This window comes from Grampus griseus (genome assembly GCF_964374135.1).
Source record: "Grampus griseus genome assembly, chromosome: 10".
NCBI lineage: Eukaryota > Metazoa > Chordata > Mammalia > Artiodactyla > Delphinidae > Grampus > Grampus griseus.
Genome location: NC_139004.1, coordinates 39,890,835 through 39,915,965, shown reverse-complemented (window position 1 = coordinate 39,915,965; position 25,131 = coordinate 39,890,835). Strand labels below are relative to the sequence as shown.

Sequence of the window (25,131 nt, the reverse complement as noted above, 5' to 3'; positions counted from 1 at the left end):
GGGAGGGGTCACGCGTGCGCAGAAGCACGGCGACGGTGGGCGGGGGGGCAGCTAGGCACAGCGAGGGCGGGGCACTCGAGGGAGGAGGGCGTGGCGGGGGCAGTGAGAGGGTGGGTGGAGGGCGGGGTCGTGAACTGGGGCTGGGGGGTGGGACTTGGAATGACACTGAAGGTTGGGGGGGCAGTTAACGGATGTGGCATGGGGTGAGGGCCCGGCCGCAGGCCGGCGGCCGGGAGGGGGTATTTCCTCCTGCCCCGAGGGCAAGTCTCCCTTTGGAGGATGGGGCTGCGGGGATTCCCTCTCTCGCCGGGTCCGACAGTCCGCACGCCCCATCCGCGGAGAAGGCGCCGCTTGCTCTGCACCCTCCAGCCCTGTTGGAGGTGAGGGAGGTGGGGTGAGGTGGGGCCCGCCCCCCTACCCCCGGCTCCTCCTTCCCCCCAGTCCTCCCCTCCCACCATCCTCCCCCCCGAGCCGGTTTGTCCCTCCCCTCCCCTTCCCTTCCCTTTCCTCCCCTCTCCTCCCCTCCCCTCCCCTCCTTCCCCCCGCCGCCTCCTCCTCCTGCCGCTGCCGCTGCTTTGGCTGCTGCGTCATACGCCCCAGAGCCGCCGGGACGGAGGGGCTGGGCCTGGGGACCCCCCGGTCTCTGCCTGCACGCCCCCCGACGCCCAGACGTGCCCTCCCCGCGCGGGGGGTTCGCCTCGGTCTCCCACGTCTGCCTCTGCCCGGCTCCCGGCGGCCCCAGCTGTCACTGGTAAGGAGGCGGCGGGAGGCGCCCGTGGGGGGGCAGGGAGCCGGGGGTCGGCGCGCAGGGCGCGGGCGGGAGAGCCGCGTCGCCCGGGCATCGGGTCGGGTCGGGCCGACTCAAGTCCCCTCTCGGACTCGCCGTCATGGGGAGTAGAGACCGAGACTGGGACACGCCCCCCTCCCGGGGCACTCAGGGAAGTTATCTAACCCGGGGGCGGGAGCCCCGAATTTAAGGGTAACCTGACATAACCTGGCATCAAGATGATTGTTCTGAATGAGACACGCGGGCCCGGGAGGCAACCGTTTCCACTCTGGAAAACGTCTCCAGAAAAAGCTCCTAAAACACATCTCTGGGAAACAGTACCCCAATTATGATCCCTCTAAACAGCAATAGAAGGTGGTAGTAGAAATTGAGTGGTAACCTTTGCCTCTGCAACCATCGTTTCTGCTAAAATCTCAAGGCCAGCATATAACATCCCAGGGGAGCTCTGGAAGCTGGGAAACTAGAGAACTAGGTTGGTGGGGGGGGTAGGGAGAAGAGAGCCAGTGGTGACTGTGTTGGGAGAGTTGGAGTCAAGAAGCTCGGGAGGGGGGCCCAGTGGTTTCCCATCCAGGTGTCTCAGGGAAATGGAGACTGGGGGCACACCTGCTTGAGTTCTTGACAGAAAAATAGGCAAAGAAAATGGGGACCAGTTCCTCAATATTCATAACTTTCTCCTCCCATCCCACTTCTAGCTAGGCCCCCCCAGGATGCAATGGCACAGCCCCCCCGGCTGAGCCGCTCTGGTGCCCCCCCACTTTGGGACCCAGCTTCCCCTGCTCCCACCTCAGGCTCCAGGCCTCGACTTTGGGAGGGTCAAGATGTGCTGGCCAGATGGACAGATGGGCTGCTATACTTGGGGACCATCAAAAAGGTAAGACCTTTGATCTCTGACTTGTTACCTTTTCTCATTTCCCTTATCTAGTTCTGACTTCCATTTGATCTTCTGTGCCCACCCATTCCAGGTGGACAGTGCTCGGGAGGTGTGTCTGGTCCAGTTTGAGGATGATTCCCAGTTTCTGGTTCTATGGAAAGACATCAGCCCTGGTGAGAGGCCTGAGGGTGTGCATCCCGTGGAAAACAGAAACCTGGTGTGGGGGGCAGAAGGGGCTTAAGGACAGGCCTTCTGACACCGTATTCTTCACAGCTGCCCTCCCTGGGGAGGAACTCCTCTGCTGTGTATGTCGCTCTGAGACTGTGGTCCCTGGGAACCGGCTGGTCAGCTGTGAGAAGTGTCGCCACGGTGAGAGAGCGGGACACCTGAATGGTCCAGCTTGCCCTGGGCCTTCCAGGCTGCCTCTCACCCTTCCCTCTAGCACTGGTCCTTATACCACCTGTCCTGGCCTGAGTCCCCAAGTCACTGCTCTGGCCCATCTCCTCAACCCTGTAACCTCACTCCCTTCCAGCACAGGGAGCGGCAAACATGGGATGGGACATGTGAGCTCTGCAGGCAGAAAGTAGTTCAAATACACCCTTTTCTACCCATGTGACCTTGGGCAAGTCCCTAAACTTTTAAGAGCCACAGCTGCCTCACCTGCTATTAAAATAAAGGTAACACGCCCACCCCAGCAGGACCATGGTCAAGAATGAAGTGAGATGGGTAAGACTCCTCCTGTCCCAACACCTAGTGCAGACAGGTATGCAACGCAATGAGTGGTTTATCAATATTATCGTTATTCAGCTTATCATCAGGACTGCCACGTTCCAAGGGCCCCAGCCCCCGGAGAGGGAGAGGGCACATCCTGGGTCTGCCGCCAGTGTGTCTTTGCCATCGCTACCAAGGTAAAGGCACCTTCCTGTGGGAGCCTCCCACCCCCAGCCTCTCCCGAGTCCTTTCTTCCCCCACCCCTGAGGCCACTTGCCTGTTCCACCTGCAGAGGGGAGGTGCGCTGAAGAAGGGCCCCTATGCCCGGGCCATGCTGGGCATGAAGCTGTCCCTGCCGTACGGACTAAAGGGGTTGGACTGGGACGCCGGGCATCTGAGCAACCGGCAGCAGAGCTACTGTTACTGTGGTGGCCCTGGGGAGTGAGTAGTGAGGGGCGGGGGTTAGGGAATAAGTTGTGGGGGGCGGTGGTGGATGCAAGGAACGAGGGAGAAAGAACAGGGTGGCTGGCTGGAGTGTTGAAGGTGTGGGAGAAGGTGGTGAGCTGGGTTTGGGGCAGTTAAGGAGGGGTATTTGGGGGTCACTGGTCCTGTGTTTCTCCTCAGGTGGAACCTGAAGATGCTGCAGTGCAGGAGCTGCCTACAGTGGTTCCATGAGGCCTGCACCCAGTGTCTGAGCAAGCCCCTCCTCTACGGGGACAGGTGAGCCTGGCTGGGCTCTCCAAGAGCTCTGCTCCATCACCTCCATCCCCCACCCTCCCATCCCAGACCTGGTCTCTTCCCAACCTCTGCAGCTTTGCTTACCTGTTGGCCCGGTCCTTGCTTGGGAGTCCCCCCCCCCCGCCACAGCATGGTGTAGTTTTCCTGTAAAAAGTATTTTTCTCCCTCTTGCCCATGTCCAGGTTCTATGAGTTTGAATGCTGTGTGTGTCGGGGGGGCCCTGAGAAGGTCCGGAGGCTACAGCTTCGCTGGTGAGCTGGATGGGGCACGACCTCAGCGTAACTCCTCCCTCAACACCCCCAGTTTTTCACCTTACAGGCCCCAGCCCCCCGCCTTGGGACACCCCCTGGGTTTTGTAACCCTTCTACCACCTTGACAAGTTAATGTTTCTCCAGGGTGGACGTGGCTCATCTTGTCCTCTACCACCTCAGCGTTTGCTGTAAGAAAAAATACTTTGATTTTGACCGTGAGATCCTCCCCTTCACCTCTGAGAATTGGGACAGTTTGCTCCTTGGGGAGGTAAGGGGTAGTGCAGCTCTGGGGGTCAGGGTGGACCAAGGAGATGTGGAGAAAAGGGGGAGGGAGGGAATCACTGCTCCCCTGACCCCATTTTCCTTCCCCTCCCCCAGCTCTCAGACACCCCCAAGGGAGAACGTTCTTCCAGGCTCCTCTCTGCTCTTAATAGCCACAAGGACCGGTGAGTTGGAGGGAGGCTCAGAAAGGGATGGAGATATGGTATGGCAGCCTGGGAGGGGAGGGGCTGCAGCCCACCTGGAAGATCACCTCTCTAAAGGACTGAGTAATGGCATAGGAGGGTCCCTTTTCTACGGCACTGACCTTATATTATTTCTCCCCTTACCCCAGTTTCATTTCAGGGAGGGAGATTAAGAAGAGAAAATGCTTGTTTGGTCTCCATGCTCGGATCCCTCCCCCTGTGGAGGCCCCTACTGGAGATGGAGCCCCCACCAGGTCACTGGTCCAGGGGGGATGGGGAAGTTCTCAGGGTGTATGTATGGAGTCGGGGAGGTCTTGGGGTGTCCGGGAGGGGGCTGGGGGGATAAGGAGGCCTCTTACAGCTTCCCTTCAGGGCAGGGCCCTGGGGGAGGGGTCTCACGTCCCCTGGGGAAGCGCCGGAGGCCGGAGCCAGAGCCCCTGAGGAGGAGGCAGAAGGGGAAAATGGAGGAGCTGGGGCCACCCTCAGCAGTGCGCAACCAGCCCGAGCCCCAGGAGCAGAGGGAGCGGGCTCGTCTGCAGAGGGCACTGCAGGTACAAGGGCAGGGGCACCCCGTGGGGCAAATGGTGGTGTGGGAAGAAATCAAGGATTATCTCTCAGTCCTTTGCTCCTTCTAGGCCTCAGTGTCTCCACCACCCTCCAGCCCTAACCAGAGTTACCAGGGCAGCAGCGGCTACAACTTCCGGCCCACAGATGCCCGCTGCCTGCCCAGGTCAGTGCACCTCCTGCCTCCAGCCAGGTGTACTCCCTTGGAACCTCTCTTCCAGTTGTCTACATCTTCTGGACTTTCTCACCCAGAATTCTTTCCCCTCTCTCCCTTGGCTGCCCACTTCTTTTCCTAGAGACACTTAGAGCCAATGTCTGCTTCCCAGTATTCTGGGGACAGGGGTTCCTTGAGGGTAGTGTTTGAGCTCTGCCCTTCTCAGGGGAGAGGGTCCTGTTCCCCTGCTTCGGGTCCTGACTTTCCCCCTCCCCCAACCCCAGCAGTCCCATCCGGATGTTCGCTTCCTTCCACCCCTCTGCCAGCACCGCAGGGACCTCTGGGGATGGTGAACCCCCAGACAGGTGAGATTCTACTCCTTTACCTGTGATACCTCTGTCTTCTTCACCTCTGTGCTCTTAAGTTCCTTGGTCTCTAACCGTTTTTTTTTTGTTTCTCTAATCCACACATGGCGTCCATTTCTGGTCAGTCCTTAATCTCCATCTGGACTGACAATTGCCTTCTCTCCCTAGGTCACCCCTGGAACTTCACATTGGTTTCCCCACAGACCTCCCTAAAAGTGCCCCCCACTCGATGACTGCCTCATCTTCCTCAGTCCCAGCCCCCTCCCCAGGTCTTCCTAGACGCTCAGCACCCCCTTCTCCCCTGTGCCGTAGTTTGTCTCCTGGAACTGGGGGAGGAGTCCGAGGTGGGGTCGGCTACCTGTCCCGAGGGGACCCCGTCCGGGTCCTTGCTCGGAGAGTACGGCCTGATGGCTCTGTGCAGTACCTGGTTGAGTGGGGAGGAGGGGGCATCTTCTGAACAGCCTGCCTCTGCCCACTTACTTCCCCATTCACATACACCGGCACTTTCATACCCTGACCTCTGACCTCACCTACAGCTGGGATGTACCTGCGGCGGTAGGGGGTACTTCGCCCTACTGCCCAGGCTGGAATCCAGGTGGGGGGTTGGGGAAGAGGCTCTCTCTTCTCTACTCCCTTCATGATTCCTGACCCTTCCCCCATTCCTCTTCCCATTTCCTTTGATGTTATTTTGTTACAGCTTTTTAAATATTTTTAAAAATTATTTAACCCCTGGGGACGGAGACTGAGGAGGGGAGGATGATAAAGGATCCTGGGCTCTGTATCGTTGAAATAAAGATAAATAAACTTAGCAGCTCTGAGTTATTCTGAAAGATGAGAACAAAGGGACTAGAAGCACTTCTGATCTTCCCAACCAAATTCACTTTTTGACAAGGAAAAAGGAAAATGACAGAACTAAAGCTTTATTAAGGGTCCAGTCATCACCTGGAAGGCAGGGGGCATTGAAGTATATGAAGGGAACGTGGCAAAAACAAAGGCTCATCACGGTGGGGCTGTGCCGGACTCAGGAACTGACCCTGTAACCTGGCGCACCCAATGCAGGTACGGGGAGTTCCCCTGTTCCACAGGCAATGCAATCACCTCGGCCACTTCGTAAGGGTGCACAGAACTGGGAAAAAGATGGGGGATCACTCAGAGATTTACCCGAAGGAGCCCACCCCCTTAGACTGCCCAGCAAGTCTCACCCCACAGGACACACCCTCACCTCTACCCATAAAGTTCTCACCGAACAAAATCTGTCAAAGCTGGAACCAAGGAACTTTGGGTTTTAATCATCTAAGGGGGGGAAGACAGTTGAATCAAAAGGTGAAATTAATTTCAGGATCTCAGACGAGGGACAGGGATCAAAGTAAGTGGTCAGGGAATTAAGTTTTTGTTGGGTGAGGGAACGTTTCTCACCATCAGCACTTCACTGTCCTCCTCAATCTTTCCTTTCCACTCATAGCTGAAAAGGTCAGGAAGAGAGCGTTGTGGCAGCAAAGATTTCCCCCAAGGAAAAAAGACTGCCAGTCAGACCCGAGAGGTAGGTTAACCCCCCAACTTCTATGACTCACATGGATGTAATCTGAGGAATGAGGTTGACGCAGGCTGCCAGGTGCTTCTCCACCACAGCCCTGAAGGTGAAAAGACAGCCCCATTTAGAAACCCCGTGACCCGGATTTTTGCACTGGCAGCCCAGAGACAGGCAGGAAGCAGCGGGAGGGCACTCTTCTCCCCCACCTCCAACTCTCCCTTCCTAAGCATCCTTCCTCGCTCCACACTGAGGTCCCCACCTGGCGATCTCCTTGGCGACCTTCTCGTTGGGGCAGGTGACAAAGGCTGCAGAGACCGAGCCGGCAGCGTAGGCGGAGCCCGAGGCCGGCGAGGGCTGGGACGGGGGGCTTCCTGAAGCCATGGACAGCAGGGCTCGGGGTAGCAACAGAAGGCGAGAGACTACAGGCAGCAGGGCCGGCATCCAAAGAAGCGACAGGAACAGAGCGGCCTGAGAGCAGGAAGTGAATTCTGTGTCTCCCCATAAATACCCCAGGAAATTGCACCCCGGGAACCCTTTGCTTGGATAGACACTCAGGCTCTGCCTTCCCTCTTCTGCACCCCAAAGGAAGAGGTCCCTGAAGCTGAGAGAGAAACTTGGAAAATTAAGACAAAGACTCGGTTTTCACTACCTCCTCCCGGGCCAACCTCTGGGATTTGGGATGCGGGTGGTGGTCGAAGCTTCGAGGACCGGAAGAGGCGGGGCCGGTCACTCACCCCTCCGCCGAGCAGGAATGCGGGAGCCCGCCCCCCCCTCATGCAGCCTCTGCTGGTAGAGGAGAGTTGAACATCAAAGGCCACACGTTACGCCGAGGAAGGGCCCCAAAGCTAGGAAGAGGGGCCTCTTCTTACCTGGGCAGCAGCCACGTGATAAGAAAACAGCGCTGACCACGTGACAGTAGAAGCCGGACCACCCTAACCCCCAGAGCCAGCCAATCCTTGCCCTCACGTGGCCCAGTTTGTCCCGCCTCCCAGTGAGGGAGGGGCGAAGAGGGATCCAACCAATCAACAGCCGGGTCTGCAGCCGTGCACGGAAATGGGACACCCGTTTCCGTGTAAACCGGAAACGGCCTATTGCAGGCTGAGGAGAGCCGCAGCGGCGTTCCACTGTCACGTGAGGGGGCCGGTCCCCTCAGGCGGCGGTACCTCAATGAGCTACGCGAAGAGACCAATCGCGGGACAGCCTCGCAGGCCACGTGATGAGAGACCTGGCGCAAGGAAAGGGGGTTTGGAGACCCCGCAGAGTCGATGCGTCAGGTTGTGGAGTGGGGAGTCATCCTTAAACCCCAGAATGTGCTTAGTAACAGCCCCTACACTGTTCCCGAGGCCTTAAGGAGTGGGAGGGTCTTCGGAGATTGAACCTCAGGGGGTGGAGAGAACGCCCCCTGCCATTTTGGTTAGGAGTGACAGATGCCTGAATTGGGGATGCACAAGTATAACCTGAGGAACCAGCTGTCCCTGGGTAGGGGGGAGTGATTAGGCAGACACGGCATGGCAAGACCATGCCTAGGTGAGGAAAGATGCATTTTAAAAAGAGGACAGAGTGAGACCCTGTAAATGGGATAGAAGAGGATTAAAATGGGGCTGAGGGCGCTCAGCACTCTTAACTGAAACCCCAAAGCTGGAGACAGACTGATGAATCGGTATGGGGTGTGGGGGAAGGGCTGCAGGTTGGGGATATGGAGAGGACACCAGGAAGTAGTGATGGTCCTTTTGTCCCTTATCCCCTTGCTGTTTCACTCTCCGGGACAGGTCTACCTCTCACTCTTGGGTCTCCTTCCCTTAACCCATCCCCCTAGGAGCCAGGACCTGTCCTACATAAACTCTCTGGGGCCCAAGCACATCCTGTGACCCAAAAATGGAGACAGGGGCCAATGAGAGGAGAAATAGGTGGGAGGAGGCAGGGAGAAAAACGCTCTTGCGTCACCCCCTACCCAGTATTCCCCCTTCCTCCTAGGTCTGGGGTCTCTGGTCTGCTCTGTGGGTATGACTGGGCATTTCCCAGGCTGAGTTCTTTCATACCTGCCTCTCTGGGGCTGGGGTCTCCCTGAGATCTCTGTCTTTGGGTTTGGAGTTTATCTCTGAGATCTCTGTGGGGTCTTTCAGTATTTGCATTGGCATCTTTCTCAGGACTGAGTTTCATTGTTTTTTGTTTAGGGGGTTTCTGGGTCCGCGATCACCCTCTCTCAGAGATCTTAGAAACTCTTCTTTATGAGTCTGGGGTCTCTTGAGTTCTGCATCTCCGGGCTAGCTGAGTGTCTCCTGGCCCCGCCCCCACTGCCCCCAGGGTCTGGAGTATCTGTCTCTCGAGTTGTCAGTCTCCGAGTCTGCAGTTTCTTTTCTCTGAGATCTAAGTCTGGGGTCTCATATCTCTCTCTGGGTCTGAGTTCTCAAAGACCTAATTCTAGGTCTGGGTTCTTTCTGAATCTGGGTCTCATCTATTTCTTTGAGTCTAGTTCTTAGGTCTCAGTCCCTGAGATCACGTCTGAGTCTTGAGTCTAAGATATCTGTGGCTATGGAGAACCTTTTTGAGACAGGATGCTCAGGTTTTGACCTTTGACCCATCTCTCAGAGTGGGGGGCGGGGGGGTCTGGGGTCTTTTTTTCTGAGACTTGGGTCTCTTTTCCTCTAGACTTTGGGTTTGTGCCTCAGATTATCCCCCGCCCTCCCACCATCCCGGGTGGCAAGGTATCTTTCTCTGTGGGTCTGGGGTCTCCCCATCACAGGGTCTGGGGTCTGCATCTTTAGAACTGCTCCGTCTCTGGTGTGTTTTTGAGTCAGGGGTCTCTCCCTCTCTGGTTCTCACTGAGTAGGGGTGGGGGCTGCAGAGACTCTCTCCTCCTCCTCCTCCTCCTGCTCTTTCCTCTCGCGCTCGCTCCCCCGCCCCCCTCTCTCTCTCTCTCTCTCCCTCTCCCTGCTGCCGCTGCTGCCGTTGGCTCCTATTCTCCTCCTCCTCCTCCTCTCTCCTCCTCTCTGCTCCTCTCCGCTCCTCTCCGCTCCTCTCTCCTCCTCCTCCTCCACCTCCTCCTCCTTCTCCCCCTCTCTCTCCCCCTCTTTCTCTCCTCTCTTTCTCCCCCGGCCCCCCCGCCCCCTCCCCCCCAGGCCTGATGAGCAGGTCTCGCGCCTCCATCCATCGGGGGAGCATCCCCGCGATGTCCTATGCCCCCTTCAGAGGTACGGTGGTGAGGGGAGGGGGAGGGCCAGTTGGGGGGGGAGAAGGGGGGAGGGGCGGGGGGGCTGGGCAGAGCTGGGGCCAGGGAGAGGAGCAGCTGAAATAGAAGGGGAGAGGAGGACCGGGAAGGCGGGGATGGGAGCAATGGGGAAGGAGGGATTGGAGGTCAGAGAATAGGGGTAGATAGGGGCCGGAGGAGCCAAGAAACAGGCCTTGAAGGGGGGGGCTGAGGGGAAAATGATGAAGGGGAAAGAGATCGCCAGAAAGGGTGGGAAGATAGAAGGACAGGGTTGGGGGAAGAGCTGCAGAAATAATTTGGAGGTGGGAGCTGAGAGATGAGGAAAATATCAAGGAAATAGAAGGACAGAGTTTTAGGAGAGGGGCTAGGAGGGGAAAATGAAGAAAATGAAAACATAGGGGTGAAAAGAGAAGCCAAGAAGATGGGGGGAAGAATATGGTGGGGGGCTCAGAGTATGGTAGGGGGTAGAAAAAGACAGGAGATGGAGGGAGAGAAAAAGGGGCCAGATGGAGAGAGAGGGAGGCAGTGGGGGGAGGGGGGAAGAGGAATGGAGGGTCCAGATGGAGGGAAGAGAGGAGAAAGAGAATGGGGAATGGGTTGGGGGAGGAGAGACCAGGGCAGGGGGAGGGCCAAATTCAGTGTGTGTTTGTTGGGGGGGTGGAGGGGGCAATACAAGTAAGACTGAGTGATGGGAGTAGGGGGCGGGTTAGGACCCTGCCCCACACTCTGACCCTCATCAAGGCCCTTGACCATTGAAATGTAATCCCTGGGGTCTTATCCACTTCCTTCACTTCACCACTTTTATACCCCTCCCCCACCTCCAATCCTTATTTCCATTCCCCCTCCCTCCTCTGGTGTCCATCACCTATATCTTTCCCCCCATATGGTGTCCGTTCCTTATATGAGTCCCCCTTTTGTCCTTCCCCTATATCAGTCCCTTCTCTGGTGTCCATTCTCTTCCTCACTTCTATCTGGTAGCTCCCTTATATCTCTACCACCTCTTTGCCCCCTCCTTCTTGACCCCCTTGTCCTAGTACCTATGAGGTCCACCTCATTTTCTCTGCCCCATGTCCATTTGAGCCCTTCTGGTATATTCCCTTGTCCCTAAAGATTTACCATCATTCCTGTCTCCTTTTCTCTTAGATCCATCCTTGTTATTTCTTCTCCACCCCATCCTCTCTTCCCCACCCCATTCCCCATCTTATCACCACTAGTCTGTGCCTACTCACTTTCCCCAGCTCTTATCACCCATTCCTCTTTTCTTGGCCCCTCTACTTCCTGGGGTGTTGGAGATTTGGGGAGCAAAGACACTGGTTTTGGTGGTTGGAACAGGACCTACAAGAGATCCCCATCTGAGCCCTGTGGAATTGCTCATCCTAGTAAATCTTTCCCCTTTCTCAACTGTGTTTCTCTGTCTCTTGCATCTGCTTCCCAGAATCATCCTTACTTAAGTCCAGACAATATTTGTGTGTGTATATTTCCAGAGTTGCTCCTAAGCTAAGTTCCCCATGTCCTTCCCCGCTCCCGGAAGGTGTCCCCTGAAGTCTTACCTGCCTCCCTGTGGCTGCAGCCTGAACCAGTCCCTCCCATGATGATGATATGTATCAACAGATGTCTCCTCTGGGGGTCCTCAGGGTCTGATTGCAGTGGACATGTTTCCTGCAGTGTCTGCAGTCCCAGAGCCTGGGTTTTGGTAATCTCTGTATCTAGAGGGTATTGGTTAGAATCTCTGAGGTGGCATTGAGATAGTGAGAGTTTCAAAGTATTGGGGTTTCTAGATACCTGTATTCTGGGGGTTCATCTCTGACTCTGACCTGCAGATTGGGTAAATTTGAAACATGTTTATAGACAGAAAGGGGTTAGATTTTTCAAAACTCCTATTCAGAGCTTTCAGTTGGAATGAAGTTCAAAGAACAGTTCTTTTCCTGCAATATACCCATGATTAATTATCCTGTAAAGGTAACAGGATTTTTCTTCCTCTAAACTCTGACTCTGATTCCTTAAGTCTATTTTCTATCACTTTGATGTCACCAATTTGATTTCTGTCTTCTATAGGGCCTGTCTCCTACGTCCCTGTGATGGTGTGTGGCATTGGGGTTTAAAGGGGAAGCAGTTTGCAAGGATGGGGGCATGGGAAGAAGAACAGCAAAATTGGGGAAGAAGGACCCTGGGTGGGGGTGGGTCTCTGAGCAGGGGTGACCCTTAGTCTACTGTTCTTCTTTTTTAGAAGTTTTGTCCCCAACCCCAGCTTTAGTCTTGGGAGACCCGCTTTATGTCACATGCCTGGATCTTCCATTCTTCCCTCCCCTCTTTCTTCCTCAAGCTCCTCACCAAGCCTTGGGGAGGTTCCTGACTTGTAGAGTTGGCTCCCATCCTGTCTGTGTAGACACGATAGGACGGGGAGGGGGTGGTGTAGGGGGCAGTATTGAATCTTCGACCTCCGACCTCCGGGCATGGAGTAGGGGAAGACATCATTTCAGTATTCATTCAAACAGCATATTTCCTACCTCCTCACTCCCCATCCCCTCCACAGCCAGATGCCTACAAAGACCCATTCTCCCCGCCACCACTAGCAGAACCAGATCTTTCCCCAAAGGACGAGCAGGGTTGGGCTAGGGGAGGAGGGAGTGGAGGAAAGAGGAGCGGCAGGAGGGGAGGCCCTCTCATGACTCTGACTCTGGGAACAGGTAAGTTCCCTCACTCCCTCTCTTTTCCAGATGTTTAGCTCTTAGAGTCTCATGACCCAAATGTCCCTGCATCCCCATCCTTCTTTTCCACAGCTCTGTAGTCTTCCTCTTACTCTCTTGCAGATGGGTGGTGCCACGTCCAAATCCTTGTCTTCTGCAGCTATCTGGATGACCTCCCTCTTCCCAGACACTTGCCACCAACCTCCCTGTGTTTTTCTTCTGCCAGTTTTGCTGCACCCTCCACCTTTTTATTTTTCTGAAGTGGTTGGAGAGCTCCTTCACCTTTCTCTGCCTCAACTTGTACCTTCTCTGTCATGATATAATTCCCCTCTCTGAACCACTCCTCTGTATTTCTTCTGCCAAGTCTCCAGAGTCCCCTGTGATGTGATTCCCCTCACCTCTTTTCCCCAGATAGAGCAGCTTATCTTCTGTTCCTGTAAAGTTACTGGGGGCCTCACCCCCATCTGTGATCTCCTCAAGGCGGGTGGGTTCCCCTTCTGCCCCTTTATGGACTCTCTTCTTGCCATTTTAGACACCTCTGTCTCCCAGATACATAGAGCCTCCCTTACCGTTTCTGTGTGTCTCTGCCCCCTAGATGTACGGGGACCCCCTATGCACCGAACCCAATACGTTCATTCCCCATATGATCGTCCTGGTTGGAACCCTCGGTTCTGCATCATCTCGGGGAACCAGCTTCTCATGCTGGATGAGGACGAGGTGAGCAGGGTGGGAAGGCTGGGAAAAGACCTCTGGGTAGTGTGGGAAAATGTGGAGAGAAGGCTGGGGAGAATCCTCATTAGCGAAGGGACGCGAGACACAAAGAAGGCAAAGAGAGAAACACTGGCAAGTGGTGGGAGGAGGGTGGCCACTGAGATTGGGGTTGGGATGTCAGAAGGGGCAGGTGTTCTCTCCCCTTGGCCAGGGGGTCTTTGAGGGCCATGTACAGTGATGGGGAGGAGATACGGTTCTAAAGATTTGTGGGTGCCTCCTGTTTTCGCCCTGCTCATATTGTGGGATAGGTTAGGCTAGGGAAGGGAAACTAAGGGGCTTGGAGGAGGGGTAAAGACATGGGGATCACTTTGGAGGGATTGTCTCCAAAGCAATCGTCAGGACCCTCTCCTCTCCCCCCACTCAGTAAGCCCCATCACTGACCACTCCCTGTCCTTTCCCTGGCGTGGGGCAGAGTACAGGACTCAGAGAGTGGGGTCTCTGAGTGGGGAAACTGGGAAGGGGCTGCAGGGTACCAGGAGAGATGACAGAGGTCAGTAGGTCTGGGTGTGGTTGGCAGTGAAGATGGAGAAGGCTGAGATCAGGGTTTAGAGAGACACTGGGAGGGCTTTCGCCAGGGACATGGGGAAGGAATATAAGGGAAGAGATGCCTGGGGGTGAGGGGAACTGGGAGTATGGGAAGTTGTCTAAAGGAGTAAGAGTGGGATAGGGGCAGGGACTAGCCAGAGTGAAAGACGTGAAATGAACAGAGCATCCTTGTGGGAAGTGGCGGCGATGCAGGGTGATTAGAGTGTGGGTTCTGACTTTGGAGCTGGGTCAGCAGTGGAGGATCCATCAGAGGAAACAAGATGTGAATATGAAGGGTGGACGCCCAGAGGCGTGATTGGGAGTGGGGGTGATTTGGGGATCAGCTTTAGAGAGTGATAGGGCAGCCTGCAAGACCAGAGGGGTGGTGAGAGATGCGCCTCGAAAGCTGTCAGGGAGGGTGTAGCGAGGCAGGGTTAGAACTGGACTTGAGGTTAACCAGGGTTTCAAGGGATCTGGGGGGCAAGTGAGTGTGGAGAGATGGCTGGGTAGAGAGCTTCCAAGGCACAGAGTCAAGTCCAAGTGTCCAGGGGAGGACACGGTGACTCAAGGGAGAGGTGGTTTGGGGAGTCGTTTTAGGCACTGGGGGGCATTTGAGTGATTCATTAGTGGTCACCGGTCTTGACCAAGGGTTTGAGGTCTGTAGGATGAATTGGGGAAACTGGAGACTGTGTGAGGATGAAGAGGGAGGACAGTGGGTGGGGGGATGAAGGAATGACAGAGCTGGGGACAGACAGGTCCAGGGGACCAGTGGCCAGAGACTGAAATAGGAAGGGTGCGGAGGGAGGGAGTGGGAAATGACAGAGTGTAGGACCACAGGGAGCTGGAATTGGCTGAGTTGGGGAGCCCAGGCTGGGGACTAGTGGGGTGGGTGGTTCTTGGAGGGGTGGAGGTTAGGAAGGAGGTGGCAAGGGCGAGTTGGGGATGAGGCTTAGGGAGAGGTGATGGCTAAAGGGAAGTGAGAGGGGCGATGGAAGGAGATGAAGGGTGGGGGGAGGTGACCAAGCCCTCTGGGGGGTGGGGAGGTTGGGTCCCATTCTGGCCGCAAGCCTGGCCGTGGGAGGGAGACAAGCTGTTGATCCTGATTATAAATGCAGCTTCTGCTACCCCCGTGACAGCCACGGAGGGAGGGAAGGGGGTGAGGGAGGTGGGAGGTTGGGAGGAAAACAGGGAGAATGGAGGAACTGAAGGTCAAGGGGAAAGTGGATTCAGGGAGCAGCGAAGGCCAGAGGGGTTGTGGGAATTCCCTGGAGGGTGTTTCAAAAGAAATGGTGGAAGAAAAGAGGAGGGTGGGACGGAAGGGAATGAGGGAGACAGACTCGGAGGGAGAAGGGAACAAGAAATCGAGAAATCCACTCACCCCGAGACACTTAAAAGAGTATAGAGGGGCGGGGGCAGAAGGTGGTCAGGCCTGGTGGAAAGGCAGGCTCATCCTTCCTTGGTGGGGGAGGGAAAGAGGAGGGACGGCCTGGGCCAGCGAGGTCTGACACCCCCCCCCCCGCATCCCCTAGATACACCCCCTTCTGATCCGGGACCGGAGGAGCGAGTCCAGTCGCAACAAACTGCTGAGACGCACAGTCTCCGTGCCGGTGGAGGGGCGGCCCCACGGCGAGCATGGTACGGCGGCCGAGCAGGCTCGAGCAGGCTCTCGTGCCCCGGACAGTCGCGGGGAGAGGGCTGAAGGTGGACAGGGTTGCATGGGAGGGGGAGTCCGGGAACCGAGGAGCTGTCAGGGGCCGGGAGGAGGCGGAGACAAAGTCTCGAATTCTGCGAGTGGGAACCTGGGCGGAGCAGGCGCCCTCCTCTGGGATCTGAGCGGGACGGAGGCTGTGGGTGAGAGGCCCCAGCGGTCCTTGCTGTTTCGCTCCCTTTTTCCTCTCCAGCAGCGAAGTTTGACTCTTTCCCCGGTGCTTGCAAAAATAGTCTCCTTAGATCTTTAGCTTCCTGTCCGAGTGTAGTTGCCCGTGCCCCTCCCAAACCCCAGGTCTGGGATCTTGGAAAGAATGACCTAGTTCCTGCCCTGCCCCCAGACCTCAGCCCCACCCCCACGCTCCTGATTCTTCTTCCAGACCTTATGGCCTGTGGACCCTCCCTATTTTCTTTACCCTTTTCCCCTCTTCTTATCAGCTGTTTCTGTTTTCTGCAATTCTATCACCTTCTTTCTCTTTCCTCCCCGATTTCTTTATTTTCTCTATCCCTTTTGATTCCTCTGCCTCTCCCCTCTGCTCCCGGTGGATCTCCATCAGACCCCCATCTCATCTCCTTTCTGCCTGTCTGTGGAGCTATGTGCTCAGTCTGTCTCTCCAACTCTCCCTCTCTCCATCTGTCTCTTCCCCTCCCTCCCTCTTTCTGCCCCCCCTCCACCCCCCTCTTTAGTCATTTAAAAAAAGATTTTTGTCTTCCTGAGAAGTTCGCTTAAAAGGTTTCCATGGGAACAGTGAGGGGAGATGAAGGCAGAGAACAGAGATCTGCAGCCAAGGTGCAGAGAGACGCCCTCAGCCCCCCGGAAACCCCCTTGTTACTGCCCCCTACCACTCTGTTCCCCTTCCAGGACCAAGGGTCCAGGTCCTTCATCCCCTCAACCCCTTGTGACCCCTTTCTTCCACCAGCTACCCCTCCCCTCAGGGATCCAGGCTTCCAGTTTCTCTTCCTTGGAGAGAGCCAGTGGCCTGTCTCCATCCCTTGGCTCCCTTCAGCCCTCTTCTCATAGGCCCAGGCCTTACTGCCCTTGGGGGCCAGCTCTGGGACCCTGGGTGGATGGGTGGCCAGGGGTGTGTGTCATTGTCATGGAAACTTCTGACCATGGGGGTGTGTGGGTAGCACATCTCTGTGAGGCAAAGCCAGGTGGTGGTGGTGGAGTGTGTACAGAGAATGTGTGTGATGTCTGTCACATCTGTGTGTGTGAGAGAGACAGAGAGAGAGGGAGTCAGTCATGTCCATGTCTGGGAAAGGTTTGTGTACATGTGTGCATACCTGTGTGTCGAGGCCAGAATGGTCACATGCTTGTGGAGCATGTTTATCATATATCCGGTGGTTGGCGTCTCAGCCCACATATTCGCCTTCTTTCTCCTTACCCTCAGTCCTCAGGGTCTGGGGTCTCTGGTGTGGGTCTCCTGTGTGTTTAGGGGGAGGGCACCCATGTGTGTTTGGAGTTGGAGGACGGTATGTGGAGGTGTTTGTGTTGGAGGTTCAATAGGGGTCGGGAGGGGGTCCAGGGGTATATATATTTAGGGGGAGGGTTTAGCGAAAGAGTTGATAGCTGGTGAACGTTTGGGGTTCTCAGGTGGACGTGGAATGTGTAAAGGGCATGGAGGATGTGCTGCAGGGAACATAGGAGTCTTTGGGGCCCTGGGGACCTGGGCCTGAGAAGGTCTGTGCAAAGGCTGTGGACTCTCGAGCCCAGGAGAGGTCGCCGGACCTTTGAGGGGCATTGGCATCCAGGGCTCCTCCTCTGCTGGGTGGAGCCGCAGCCCCTCGTTCCCTCCGAGGTTTTGATGGGGGGTCCTGCTCAGGAGGATGGTGGGAGGCCCGGTTGGTTTTGGGGGTCCCCTCGTCCCCCTCCCGTGTCTCTATTGCGCTGTCTCCGGGCGACGGGGCTCGTGACAGAGGCGGCCACGGCAGCAGCGGTCGCCTAGCAACGGCGGCGGGGCCCGGGCAACGGCGGCAGCGGCGGGAGCGGCGGCGGAGGGAGCCGTTCCCGCGGCCGTCACCGCTCGGCTGTCCCGGCCGTCCCGGGCCCCGCCGCCGCCCCCACCGCGCCGGGCGGCGCGAGCCGGGCCGCGCCGCCCCCTCTACCGCTGCACCCCGCCCCTCCCCCGCGCAGGGGCGGGGCCCCTCCCCCACTGGGGACATCCCCCCCGACCCCTCCTGGGGGCGGTGCGAGGTAAGGGCGGGGCCGGGCGGACGAGGAGCGCGCGCGTGGGGGGGCGCCGCGCTCTTGGGGGCGGGGGCGCGTGTGTGCGTGGGCGCCGGGAGGGGGGTGGGGAGGCCGCGGCGGCGGCGGCGGCGGCGGCGGCAGCTGCTCCCTCCGCATGTTCTCGCTGCATCTTCCGAGTGGGGGGAGTTATGGTAACTGGAGGGGGACAGCGGAGGTCGGGGGGTCGGGGACAGGCCTCGTGGGGGCAGGGTCTCGAGCGCGCGGGGGCGGCCGGTGTGGGGTGGTCTTGGAGACCCTTGGTGGAGGTGGCAGCCCGGGTGTCCGCGTGTGTGTCGCTGTCCAAGCTCGTGTCCCCTGTGTGTCGGTGCCATGTGCACACGGGGGCCCAGTTCCTCGTGCACACATGTGCAGCCAGCGGTTTTCAAGTCTGTCCTGTCGTATCTTGCCTCTGCCGGCTTCCTGCCTAGGAGGCTGCTGGGCTGACCACTGGCTTGTGGGGCAGCTTTTGGCCTTACTGGTACCTGTCACCTCTGACCCTGAGAATGCATGTTCCTTGCTGGGGCTCACCTCCTATCAGCCTCCTGTGTGTGGGGATGTGTGGCTGCATGAGAAGGATTTTCTGTGTCCCTGGTGGCAAGTGTGTGTCTTTGCATGTGTGTTCCATCATTGGCCTGGGTATCTGTGTCAATCCCAGCATGGGTGTCCAGGGCGTGTCTGGATGTGGGTGGTGTGCAAGTAGGGGGAGAGAGTAAGTGTGTGAGCGTGTTCCTTGGAATCCTACCATGTATGAAACACCTTTGGGCTAGCAGGTGTGAGCCCCTGCTCGGTTAGGGAGTGGGGACAGAAAAGCTGAAAAGGGAAAGAGCGGGGTAAAGAGGAAAAGTGGGGAGTTGGGGGAGAGGAGGAATGAGAGAGGCTTGCAGAGGAGAGAGAGCGCAGGAGAGAGAATAGCTGGAGAATAGCTGGGAAGGTGGGAGATAGTGGAGCCAGATTTAGAAGAGAGAGAAGAGGTTTTAAGATGGGGAACTGGTTGGAGACAGCGGAGAAGGGGCCTGGAAGCTGGGGAGGCAGCTTGTGGGGCAGAGAGAGTCAGGCCTTCGGTAAAGTGATCTCAGAGGAGAAAGGGCAAGATGGGGTTGGGATTTGTGTAGGCCGTGTAGGATCAGGCTTGGGTGGATCAGGGGAGGCCATCATAGAGGCTGGCTCACAGTGAGGCCTGGCATGGCAGGAACTGCTGTTAGAGGTTCCTGTTTCCAGCACAGAGTTTGCCCCTCATTTCTCTGCTCTCTGTCCAACTCTGTTCCTCCACCTGCTTTGGCAGCCTCCCTTTGTGGCTCCCCTTGAGAGCTGCCAGCTGGGTGTGACAGGGAAGAAAGGCCAAAGGGAAGGTTAGGGATTTGGGGGATTGGAGGGCAAGGGGAGATTCTGTGGGTGATGGTAAGATTAGAGAGATTGGAGAGGCGGGAGTCTAAGCCCTCGCTGTGTGTGTGTGTGTGTGTGTGTGTGTGTGTGTGTGTGTGTGTGTGAGTCCAATTGTGTGTGTATACAGGATGTGTACATGTGTGGGTGTGTGCACAATGCCTGTGTTACGGGTCTGTGTAGGTGGCTGTTATGCGTGTGCATGCGTGTATACATCGTGCAGGGATGGGACATGGAGACCCAGGATCGTGGTGTATGCTTATCAGGTTTGCTCTGTGTGTGGACATGGGCGTGTGCCTGTTTTCTGCACATGTCACTGCATGCAGCACTAATAACAGGATGTCCTGTGATTCTGTCACTCCGCCCCTTTTCCCTCTGTGTTTCTGCTTTTTTTTTCACTGTGGCAGTGAGGGTCTTTGTAAGTGTATGTGTATGTGGCCTCCGTGTACCTCTGACTTATATGGGAGTTCTTGGATCTTAGTGCTTGGTTGCACGTATAACGTTATATTACTTCAAGAACCAAGCAAACCAATTAGCAAATCCGTTCTCCTTCTGTTAATTCTTTAGTTCCAAAATGTAATTTTAGTGGATTTGAAGTTAGACTTTCTGCCTTTATTACAGGAGCTTGCCAATGGAAATAGTGGCTGAGCTACATTCCATGGCATGAGACAGGCAGCTAGACCTGAGAAAGGCAAAGACTAGGAAGGAGATATTCTGAACCCTTAGATGCATTGTTGAGTGTGTTACAGAAGGGTAATTAACACGTTTGCTCCTTGGTCTGTCTGTATTCTGGTAGCAACCACGGATTCATGTGTTGGAGTCAGGGAAAGGCTGGGGGAGAAGAAGGGGTTGTCCTGAGACAGTGGTTGTGGTTGTACTTCTCATGTGAATGAAGGATGTTTGTGCTTTGGGGATACAGGGATACCTTGATGTGGTCAGGATCATGGTATACTCAAACATGTGTTTTAGAGGTTAAAGTGGCTCCCCCTGTGTGGGGGCCCTGTGTGTGTCTCTGGGTTAAATGTCCCCTTCTGTAACGTGCTGCCCACATGACTGCCCGAGGGACTCGGGCCCCACATCCACACTAGCAGCTCTCATGTGAGTGTCTGGGTCCAAGTATGTACTCCCCTGTTGCAGTGCTCACATATGTCTAAGCATGTATCCTGTGGGGTATCTGGGCCCCAGGGTCTCAGAATGTGGACCCGTGGCACCCCCCCCCCATTCTCACAGTTGCCTGTATGTCTCATAAGCACCTAGATCCCTTTTTTATTTTTTGTATCATGGGTCTTATGTGCACGTACCCCCCACAGCTCGGTGTATGTTTTTGTGCTTTACACATGTGTTCCTGAGGGACTAACAAGGGTTCCTGTGTCATGGGAGCCACATTTTTGTGTGCACATCTCCTAACACCCAGGTTTTAAAGGCCTAGGGAAGCTGGAGACTTATTCTAGGGCAATTTGCAGGCGATTTGCAATTCAGGAAGCCGACAGTGAACGTGTAGCTGTGGCCCGCCCTTGTTTTGGAAACTAGAGGGTTAACAGGCAGCTCTTCCGGTCCACCCCCCCCCAGCATGTAGCTTCTTGTTGCCATGGAGATGGTAGCCCCGCCCCTGATGCAGCACCTGCCCCCCCATTGGCTGCAGTGGTGACTGTGGGGCTGAGGGGGGAGCCCAGGCCTGGGCAGCCATTCTGGAGCTGGAGCCCGAGCTTGGCATCCCCCCACTTTCATTCTCCTCTAGCCACTTGGCCCCTCTAAATTCCCTGGCAGCAGAGCCTCAGCTTCCCTCCTCCCAGCTGCCACCCTTCTTGACTCTGAGCAGTCTGAGCTTCATCGGCATTCATCTCCCCTCCTCCTCCTCTCCCTGCCCTCACTTGGGAGTACCCCGAGTCCCCATTGCCCATCTTCCCCACTCCCTGCCCGTTCCCCTGCATTCTTCTCTTTTCCCCTTTCCCCCTTCACTTCTGAGTCCCTGCCACTGCAGTGCACGTGGAACCAGCCCCTTCTCCCCTCCCCCCCACCCCTTCCTTGAATTTTCTGTCCCCAGGCTTTTTCCGCTTCCACTCCTCACAGGTCCCTTCCAAGACTTACCCCTCCAGTCCAGGGAGGGGGTCATGGGAGGTAGCTCTGGCCCTCCAGACAGAGAGGGGTTTCAGGAGTAGGGGCCAGGTGGAAGTTGTACCCAGCTGAGGGAGGAGGAAGGCCTGCCTCTGGTCAATGACCTTTAACCCGACTTTCCCCACCAGCTCGCCCCTTCCTGGGGGGGTGGGCACCAAGGACCTAGGTTCTGTGGATCTTCGGTGTCCTTTATTCCTGGAGTTTTACTGACCCTCTCAGCCATGCCCCTTTGCTGACTGCCAGGCCCAGCCCCAGTCATGGGCCTAAGGCCTCCCACCCCGTCCCCCTCCGGGGGCTCCGGCTCGGGTTCCTTGCCCCCTCCTTCCCGCCGCCAGCTTCTCAGCCGCCGCTGCTCTTCCTGCTGCTTTCCGGGGGGTAGGTGAGGCTGGAGCTAAGGGGCAGAGGGAGGTGGGCGAGTGTGCTGGGGCCAGGGGTGGAAACCTGGGCTAACGGCAACCCCCTCCCCAACTTCTGTTCCGGCCCTCTTCTCCCCTCCAGAATACCACTTGGGTCGCTCGAGGAGGAAGAGCGTCCCAGGGGGGAAGCAGTACAGCATGGAGGCCGCCCCCGCTGCACCCTTTCGGCCCTCGGTGAGTGAAGGCGCCTGCCAGATGTGGCTCAGCTGGGTCCCCTCCCCTCCAGCCCCAGCGGGAGCCTGAGGATTATGAGAAAGGAGGAAGGAGGGGAGAGAGAGAGTATGTGTGTGTGTGCCCCCACCTCTTTGGTTTCCCCCTTCTTGGCTCTGCCCCCCTGCTTCTCAGACCAGCCCTCCCACCTTCTGCAGGCTGGTTGTGTGTGTGTGTGTGTGTGTGTGTGTGTGTGTGTGTGTGTGTGTGTGTGTACACTCGCATCCATGAGAGCACAGGAAGACAAACTGGTAGCAGGGCTCCTATCCCCCTTTCCTAGCCTCTAGAGATTTCCCTTTTCCCCCCATCCCACCTTCATCCAGGGACTCTTAACCAGCTGAGCGGTGAGGAGGTAGAACTGACCCTACCCCAAAACACACCTATCCCCATTTCCCCCCCACCCAGCAAGGCTTTCTGAGCCGGAGGCTAAAAAGCTCCATCAAACGTACGAAGTCACAACCCAAACTTGACCGGACCAGCAGCTTTCGCCAGATCCTGCCTCGCTTCCGAAGTGCTGACCATGACCGGTACAGGGCTTGGAGCGGTGGGCTAGAGCGTGGTGGGATGAGTTGGATGCAGTGTAGGGGCCTCCAGAGTGAGGCTGGAGGGGTGGGGGTTCTCAGAGTGTAGAGCTTGACGGTTTCAGATTGATTGAGAGGTGTGGTGGGACAGGGGTCGGAACAGAGGAGCAGCAGGAGAGGGGCTTGGTGCAGGGTGCCCAGAGAGGGTGAGCAGCGGGGCAGGAAAGGAGGTGAAGGTGAAGCCAAGGAGGGATGGACTCTTCTGACCGTCAGAAGGATGGGCTCCAGCCCAGGATGGAAGGAGCTGTACAGAAGGACGGAGAAGGAGTGACGGAGCCTGGGAGGAACATTTAAGGAATCCAGGGAAGGGGCGGTGGGCTGGTTGGTAGGAGGGGAGAGTGTGATCCAGGTAGAGGGTATGAGGAAAGGGTGGTAGGGTGGGGTGGGGCTGGCAGGTATTATGGAGGAGAGAAGGTGCAGCGTAGAGCGTGACAGAGAAGGGGAGGTGGCACGGGTATGCAGGTCAACAGACTGGGGAGGGGAGGTTGGAGGGTTAATCCATGGACTGAAGCCTGAGGAAGAAGCCCACAGAGAAGTCCAGAGGGCACTGTCTCCGAGGCTGGGCTTGAAGGAAATCTTGTTTGCTCCTGTGGTCTGCTCTTTGGGGTCCCTCTTTGGGTTTCCCCCTCACCCAGTCCACCCCCCCCCCCCCGCCCCAGGGAGAACCCTGTCCTTCCTTTCCCCCGTGTCTGGCCGCCCCCGGGATGGGGCAGGTAGGGGAGGTTGGGATAGGTGAGTCACACCTTCCCCTCCCCCTTCCCATGTCACCGGAGCTGGATTTGGGGAGGGGGGGTGTGAGGGCCTGGTATTCCTGGCCGCGGGGGCGGGGGGCCGGGGGAGCGTTGTGCTGACGGCAACAGAGCCCAAGATGACGGGGCTGCTATAAATAGCTCCATGGAGGCTCCCACACCCGAGCTCCCCCTCCCGCTTCCCTACTGCTCTCTACTCTTCATCCCCTAGCCGGCTCCGAGCAAACTGTCCTGTGGTCCCGGCCTCCACTCCCCTCAGTTCCTTTCACCTTCTGCCTTCCCTGTGGTCCTGGCCTCCACTCCCCTCAGTGCCTTTCACCTTCTGCCTTCCCTGTGGTCCCGGCCTCCACTCCCCTCAGTGCCTTTCACCTCTGCCCTCCTGCACTGATTTTCCCAAGTTCGTCCCCCACCCCACCCCCCACCCCGTCCCCCACCTCTGTTCCCACATCCAGCTCTCCAGTGGCCTCTCCTCATCTTCTCCCATCCTGTCTTTCTGCACACACCTTTCCCTCCTCCTTTTCTCCTTCTCGCCCTATCTGTTCTTCCCCAGTCCCCATTTTCAGTCCCTTATCTCCGTTGTCACTCTTCTGCCCAAAATCCTTCTTCTATTTTTTATGATTTTCCCTCACTCTTTCCCATGATTCTGCTAAAACTTGTCCTCTTAGCTCGTTCATTTTTGGATTTATTAAGTGCTTTTTAGGCACTACCTGTGTGCCAAGGCCCAGACCAGCATCTTTGAACTTCTGCTTCTTTCTTTTTAAAATTATTTATTTTATTTATTTATTTTTGGCTGCATTGGATCCCCGTTGCAGTGCGCGGGCTTTCTCTAGTTGCGGAGAGTGGGGGCTGCTCTTCATTGCGGTGTGCCAGCTTCTCATTGCGGTGGCTTCTCTTGTTGCGGAGCACAGGCTCTAGAGCGCAGGCTCAGTAGTTGTGGCACATGGACTCAGTAGTTGTGGCTCACGGGCTCTAGAGTGCAGGCTCAGTAGTTGTGGCACACAGGCTTAGTTGCTCCGCAGCATGTGGGATCTTCCCGGACCAGGGCTTGAACCCGTGTCCCCTGCATTGGCAGGCGGATTCTTAACCACTGCACCACCAGGGAAGCCCCTGTACTTCTGGTTCTTTACTCCCACCTTTTTCCCCTTATACTGAAGCTGTGGTTTTGGCGGGGGAGGTGTCACATAGAAGTCCCACCTAGAAGTGTCCAAGGCCCACCTGTTCTTTTTTTTTTTCTCCCATGGTCCCTTTCTGGGTTGAGATATTTCTAGGTGTCCCCAGTCCTCACAACTCCTTAGGTGGTGGGCTGAGGGGAGGGGATTTCTTAAAGTGTTCTCATTTCTCTCACATCCTTTATGTCCTTCCCCGGGGATAGGCTGGGTTTCTTTCTGTCTGTGTCTGTGTCCATGTGGGAAGTGGGTTTAGGAGCCCCTTTCCCCAGGTCTCCATCCTAGAGTCAGGTTGGCGATGCAAGCCTGTGAGTGTGTAAGCAGAGTGGGGCCCTGATTCTCCCTCCTGGACCCCCGCCTGCTAGGGCCCGGCTGATGCAGAGCTTTAAGGAGTCGCACTCTCACGAGTCCTTGCTGAGTCCTAGCAGTGCGGCCGAGGCCTTGGAGCTCAACCTGGATGAAGATTCCATTATCAAGCCAGTGCACAGCTCCATCCTGGGCCAGGAGTTCTGTTTTGAGGTACTGGGTGTAGGGGGCTGGGGCAGGCCAAAGGGCAGGGGTCACGGAGGGGGAGGGCAGAGAGTCCTGGAGAAAGCGGCAGAGGTGGGGACATCAAGGAAACAGAAGCCTCTGGGGCTGAGAGAAAGGAGGATAGGCCGGGGAGGAAGAGATGGTGATGGACTCTCAGTCCTTGGGAGTCATCACCCCTCTAGAGCTCCAACTGACCTCCACACCCCTCTCTAGGTAACAACATCATCAGGAACAAAATGTTTTGCCTGTCGTTCTGCGGCCGAAAGGGACAAATGGATCGAGAATCTACAGCGGGCAGTAAAACCCAACAAGGTATTGGGAGTACAGGGTACACAGACAGCATGGGCAAGGCAAAGGTCAAGCTGCAGGGGAAACTGGGGGCCTAGGGGAGAAGGGGACCAAGGAGGAGGGGACCCCCATTT

The 25,131-nt window shown here is 56.7% G+C and overlaps 3 protein-coding genes across 14 annotated transcripts in view; 2 read left to right on the top strand and 1 right to left on the bottom strand.

Annotated features, from left to right (window-relative positions):
* The first annotated feature begins 536 nt into the window (after positions 1 to 536).
* Positions 537 to 5,704, top strand: PHF1 (PHD finger protein 1). Of its 4 annotated transcripts, none has more exons than XM_082664420.1 (15): positions 537 to 751; positions 1,480 to 1,658; positions 1,750 to 1,831; positions 1,932 to 2,027; positions 2,466 to 2,566; positions 2,662 to 2,810; positions 2,994 to 3,089; positions 3,290 to 3,358; positions 3,503 to 3,626; positions 3,737 to 3,804; positions 3,972 to 4,076; positions 4,184 to 4,373; positions 4,458 to 4,552; positions 4,825 to 4,905; positions 5,074 to 5,704. In XM_082664420.1, the coding sequence occupies exons 2-15, from the start codon at positions 1,500 to 1,502 to the stop codon at positions 5,360 to 5,362; spliced, it is 1,704 nt and encodes a 567-aa protein (XP_082520546.1). In that variant the 5' UTR covers positions 537 to 751; positions 1,480 to 1,499; the 3' UTR covers positions 5,363 to 5,704. The 4 variants fall into 4 exon arrangements, with proteins under 4 accessions (XP_082520546.1, XP_082520545.1, XP_082520543.1 ...); XM_082664419.1 differs by having other exon boundaries at positions 618 to 751; positions 2,662 to 2,726; XM_082664417.1 differs by having other exon boundaries at positions 618 to 751; positions 4,828 to 4,905.
* A 105-nt stretch (positions 5,705 to 5,809) lies between these two features.
* Positions 5,810 to 7,403, bottom strand: CUTA (cutA divalent cation tolerance homolog). 5 transcript variants are annotated; one of them, XM_082664341.1, is made up of 6 exons: positions 7,306 to 7,403; positions 6,696 to 6,904; positions 6,477 to 6,536; positions 6,322 to 6,367; positions 6,149 to 6,198; positions 5,810 to 6,031 (listed from the first exon to the last, which is right to left on the bottom strand). In XM_082664341.1, exons 2-6 carry the CDS (start codon positions 6,875 to 6,877, stop codon positions 5,905 to 5,907), a joined length of 465 nt encoding a protein of 154 aa, XP_082520467.1. In that variant the 5' UTR covers positions 6,878 to 6,904; positions 7,306 to 7,403; the 3' UTR covers positions 5,810 to 5,904. The 5 variants fall into 5 exon arrangements, with proteins under 5 accessions (XP_082520467.1, XP_082520465.1, XP_082520464.1 ...); XM_082664339.1 differs by having other exon boundaries at positions 7,171 to 7,311; XM_082664338.1 differs by lacking the exon at positions 7,306 to 7,403 and adding an exon at positions 7,086 to 7,299 and having other exon boundaries at positions 6,696 to 6,855.
* A 2,157-nt stretch (positions 7,404 to 9,560) lies between these two features.
* The window catches only part of SYNGAP1 (synaptic Ras GTPase activating protein 1), a gene marked incomplete at both ends in the record, with an annotated part of 29,783 nt that continues 14,212 nt past the window's right edge, over positions 9,561 to 25,131 (top strand). For 4 of the 5 annotated variants that reach the window (XM_082664197.1, XM_082664196.1, XM_082664198.1 and 1 more), the window contains 7 exons: positions 9,561 to 9,627; positions 12,927 to 13,048; positions 15,157 to 15,262; positions 21,555 to 21,646; positions 22,088 to 22,209; positions 24,544 to 24,697; positions 24,923 to 25,021. In XM_082664197.1, the coding sequence (XP_082520323.1) occupies positions 9,561 to 9,627; positions 12,927 to 13,048; positions 15,157 to 15,262; positions 21,555 to 21,646; positions 22,088 to 22,209; positions 24,544 to 24,697; positions 24,923 to 25,021 (762 nt within the window). Of the gene's footprint in view, positions 9,628 to 12,926; positions 13,049 to 15,156; positions 15,263 to 17,676; positions 17,714 to 21,554; positions 21,647 to 22,087; positions 22,210 to 24,543; positions 24,698 to 24,922; positions 25,022 to 25,131 lie in introns of those variants that run through there. The other variant, XM_082664200.1, reaches the window with a different exon arrangement.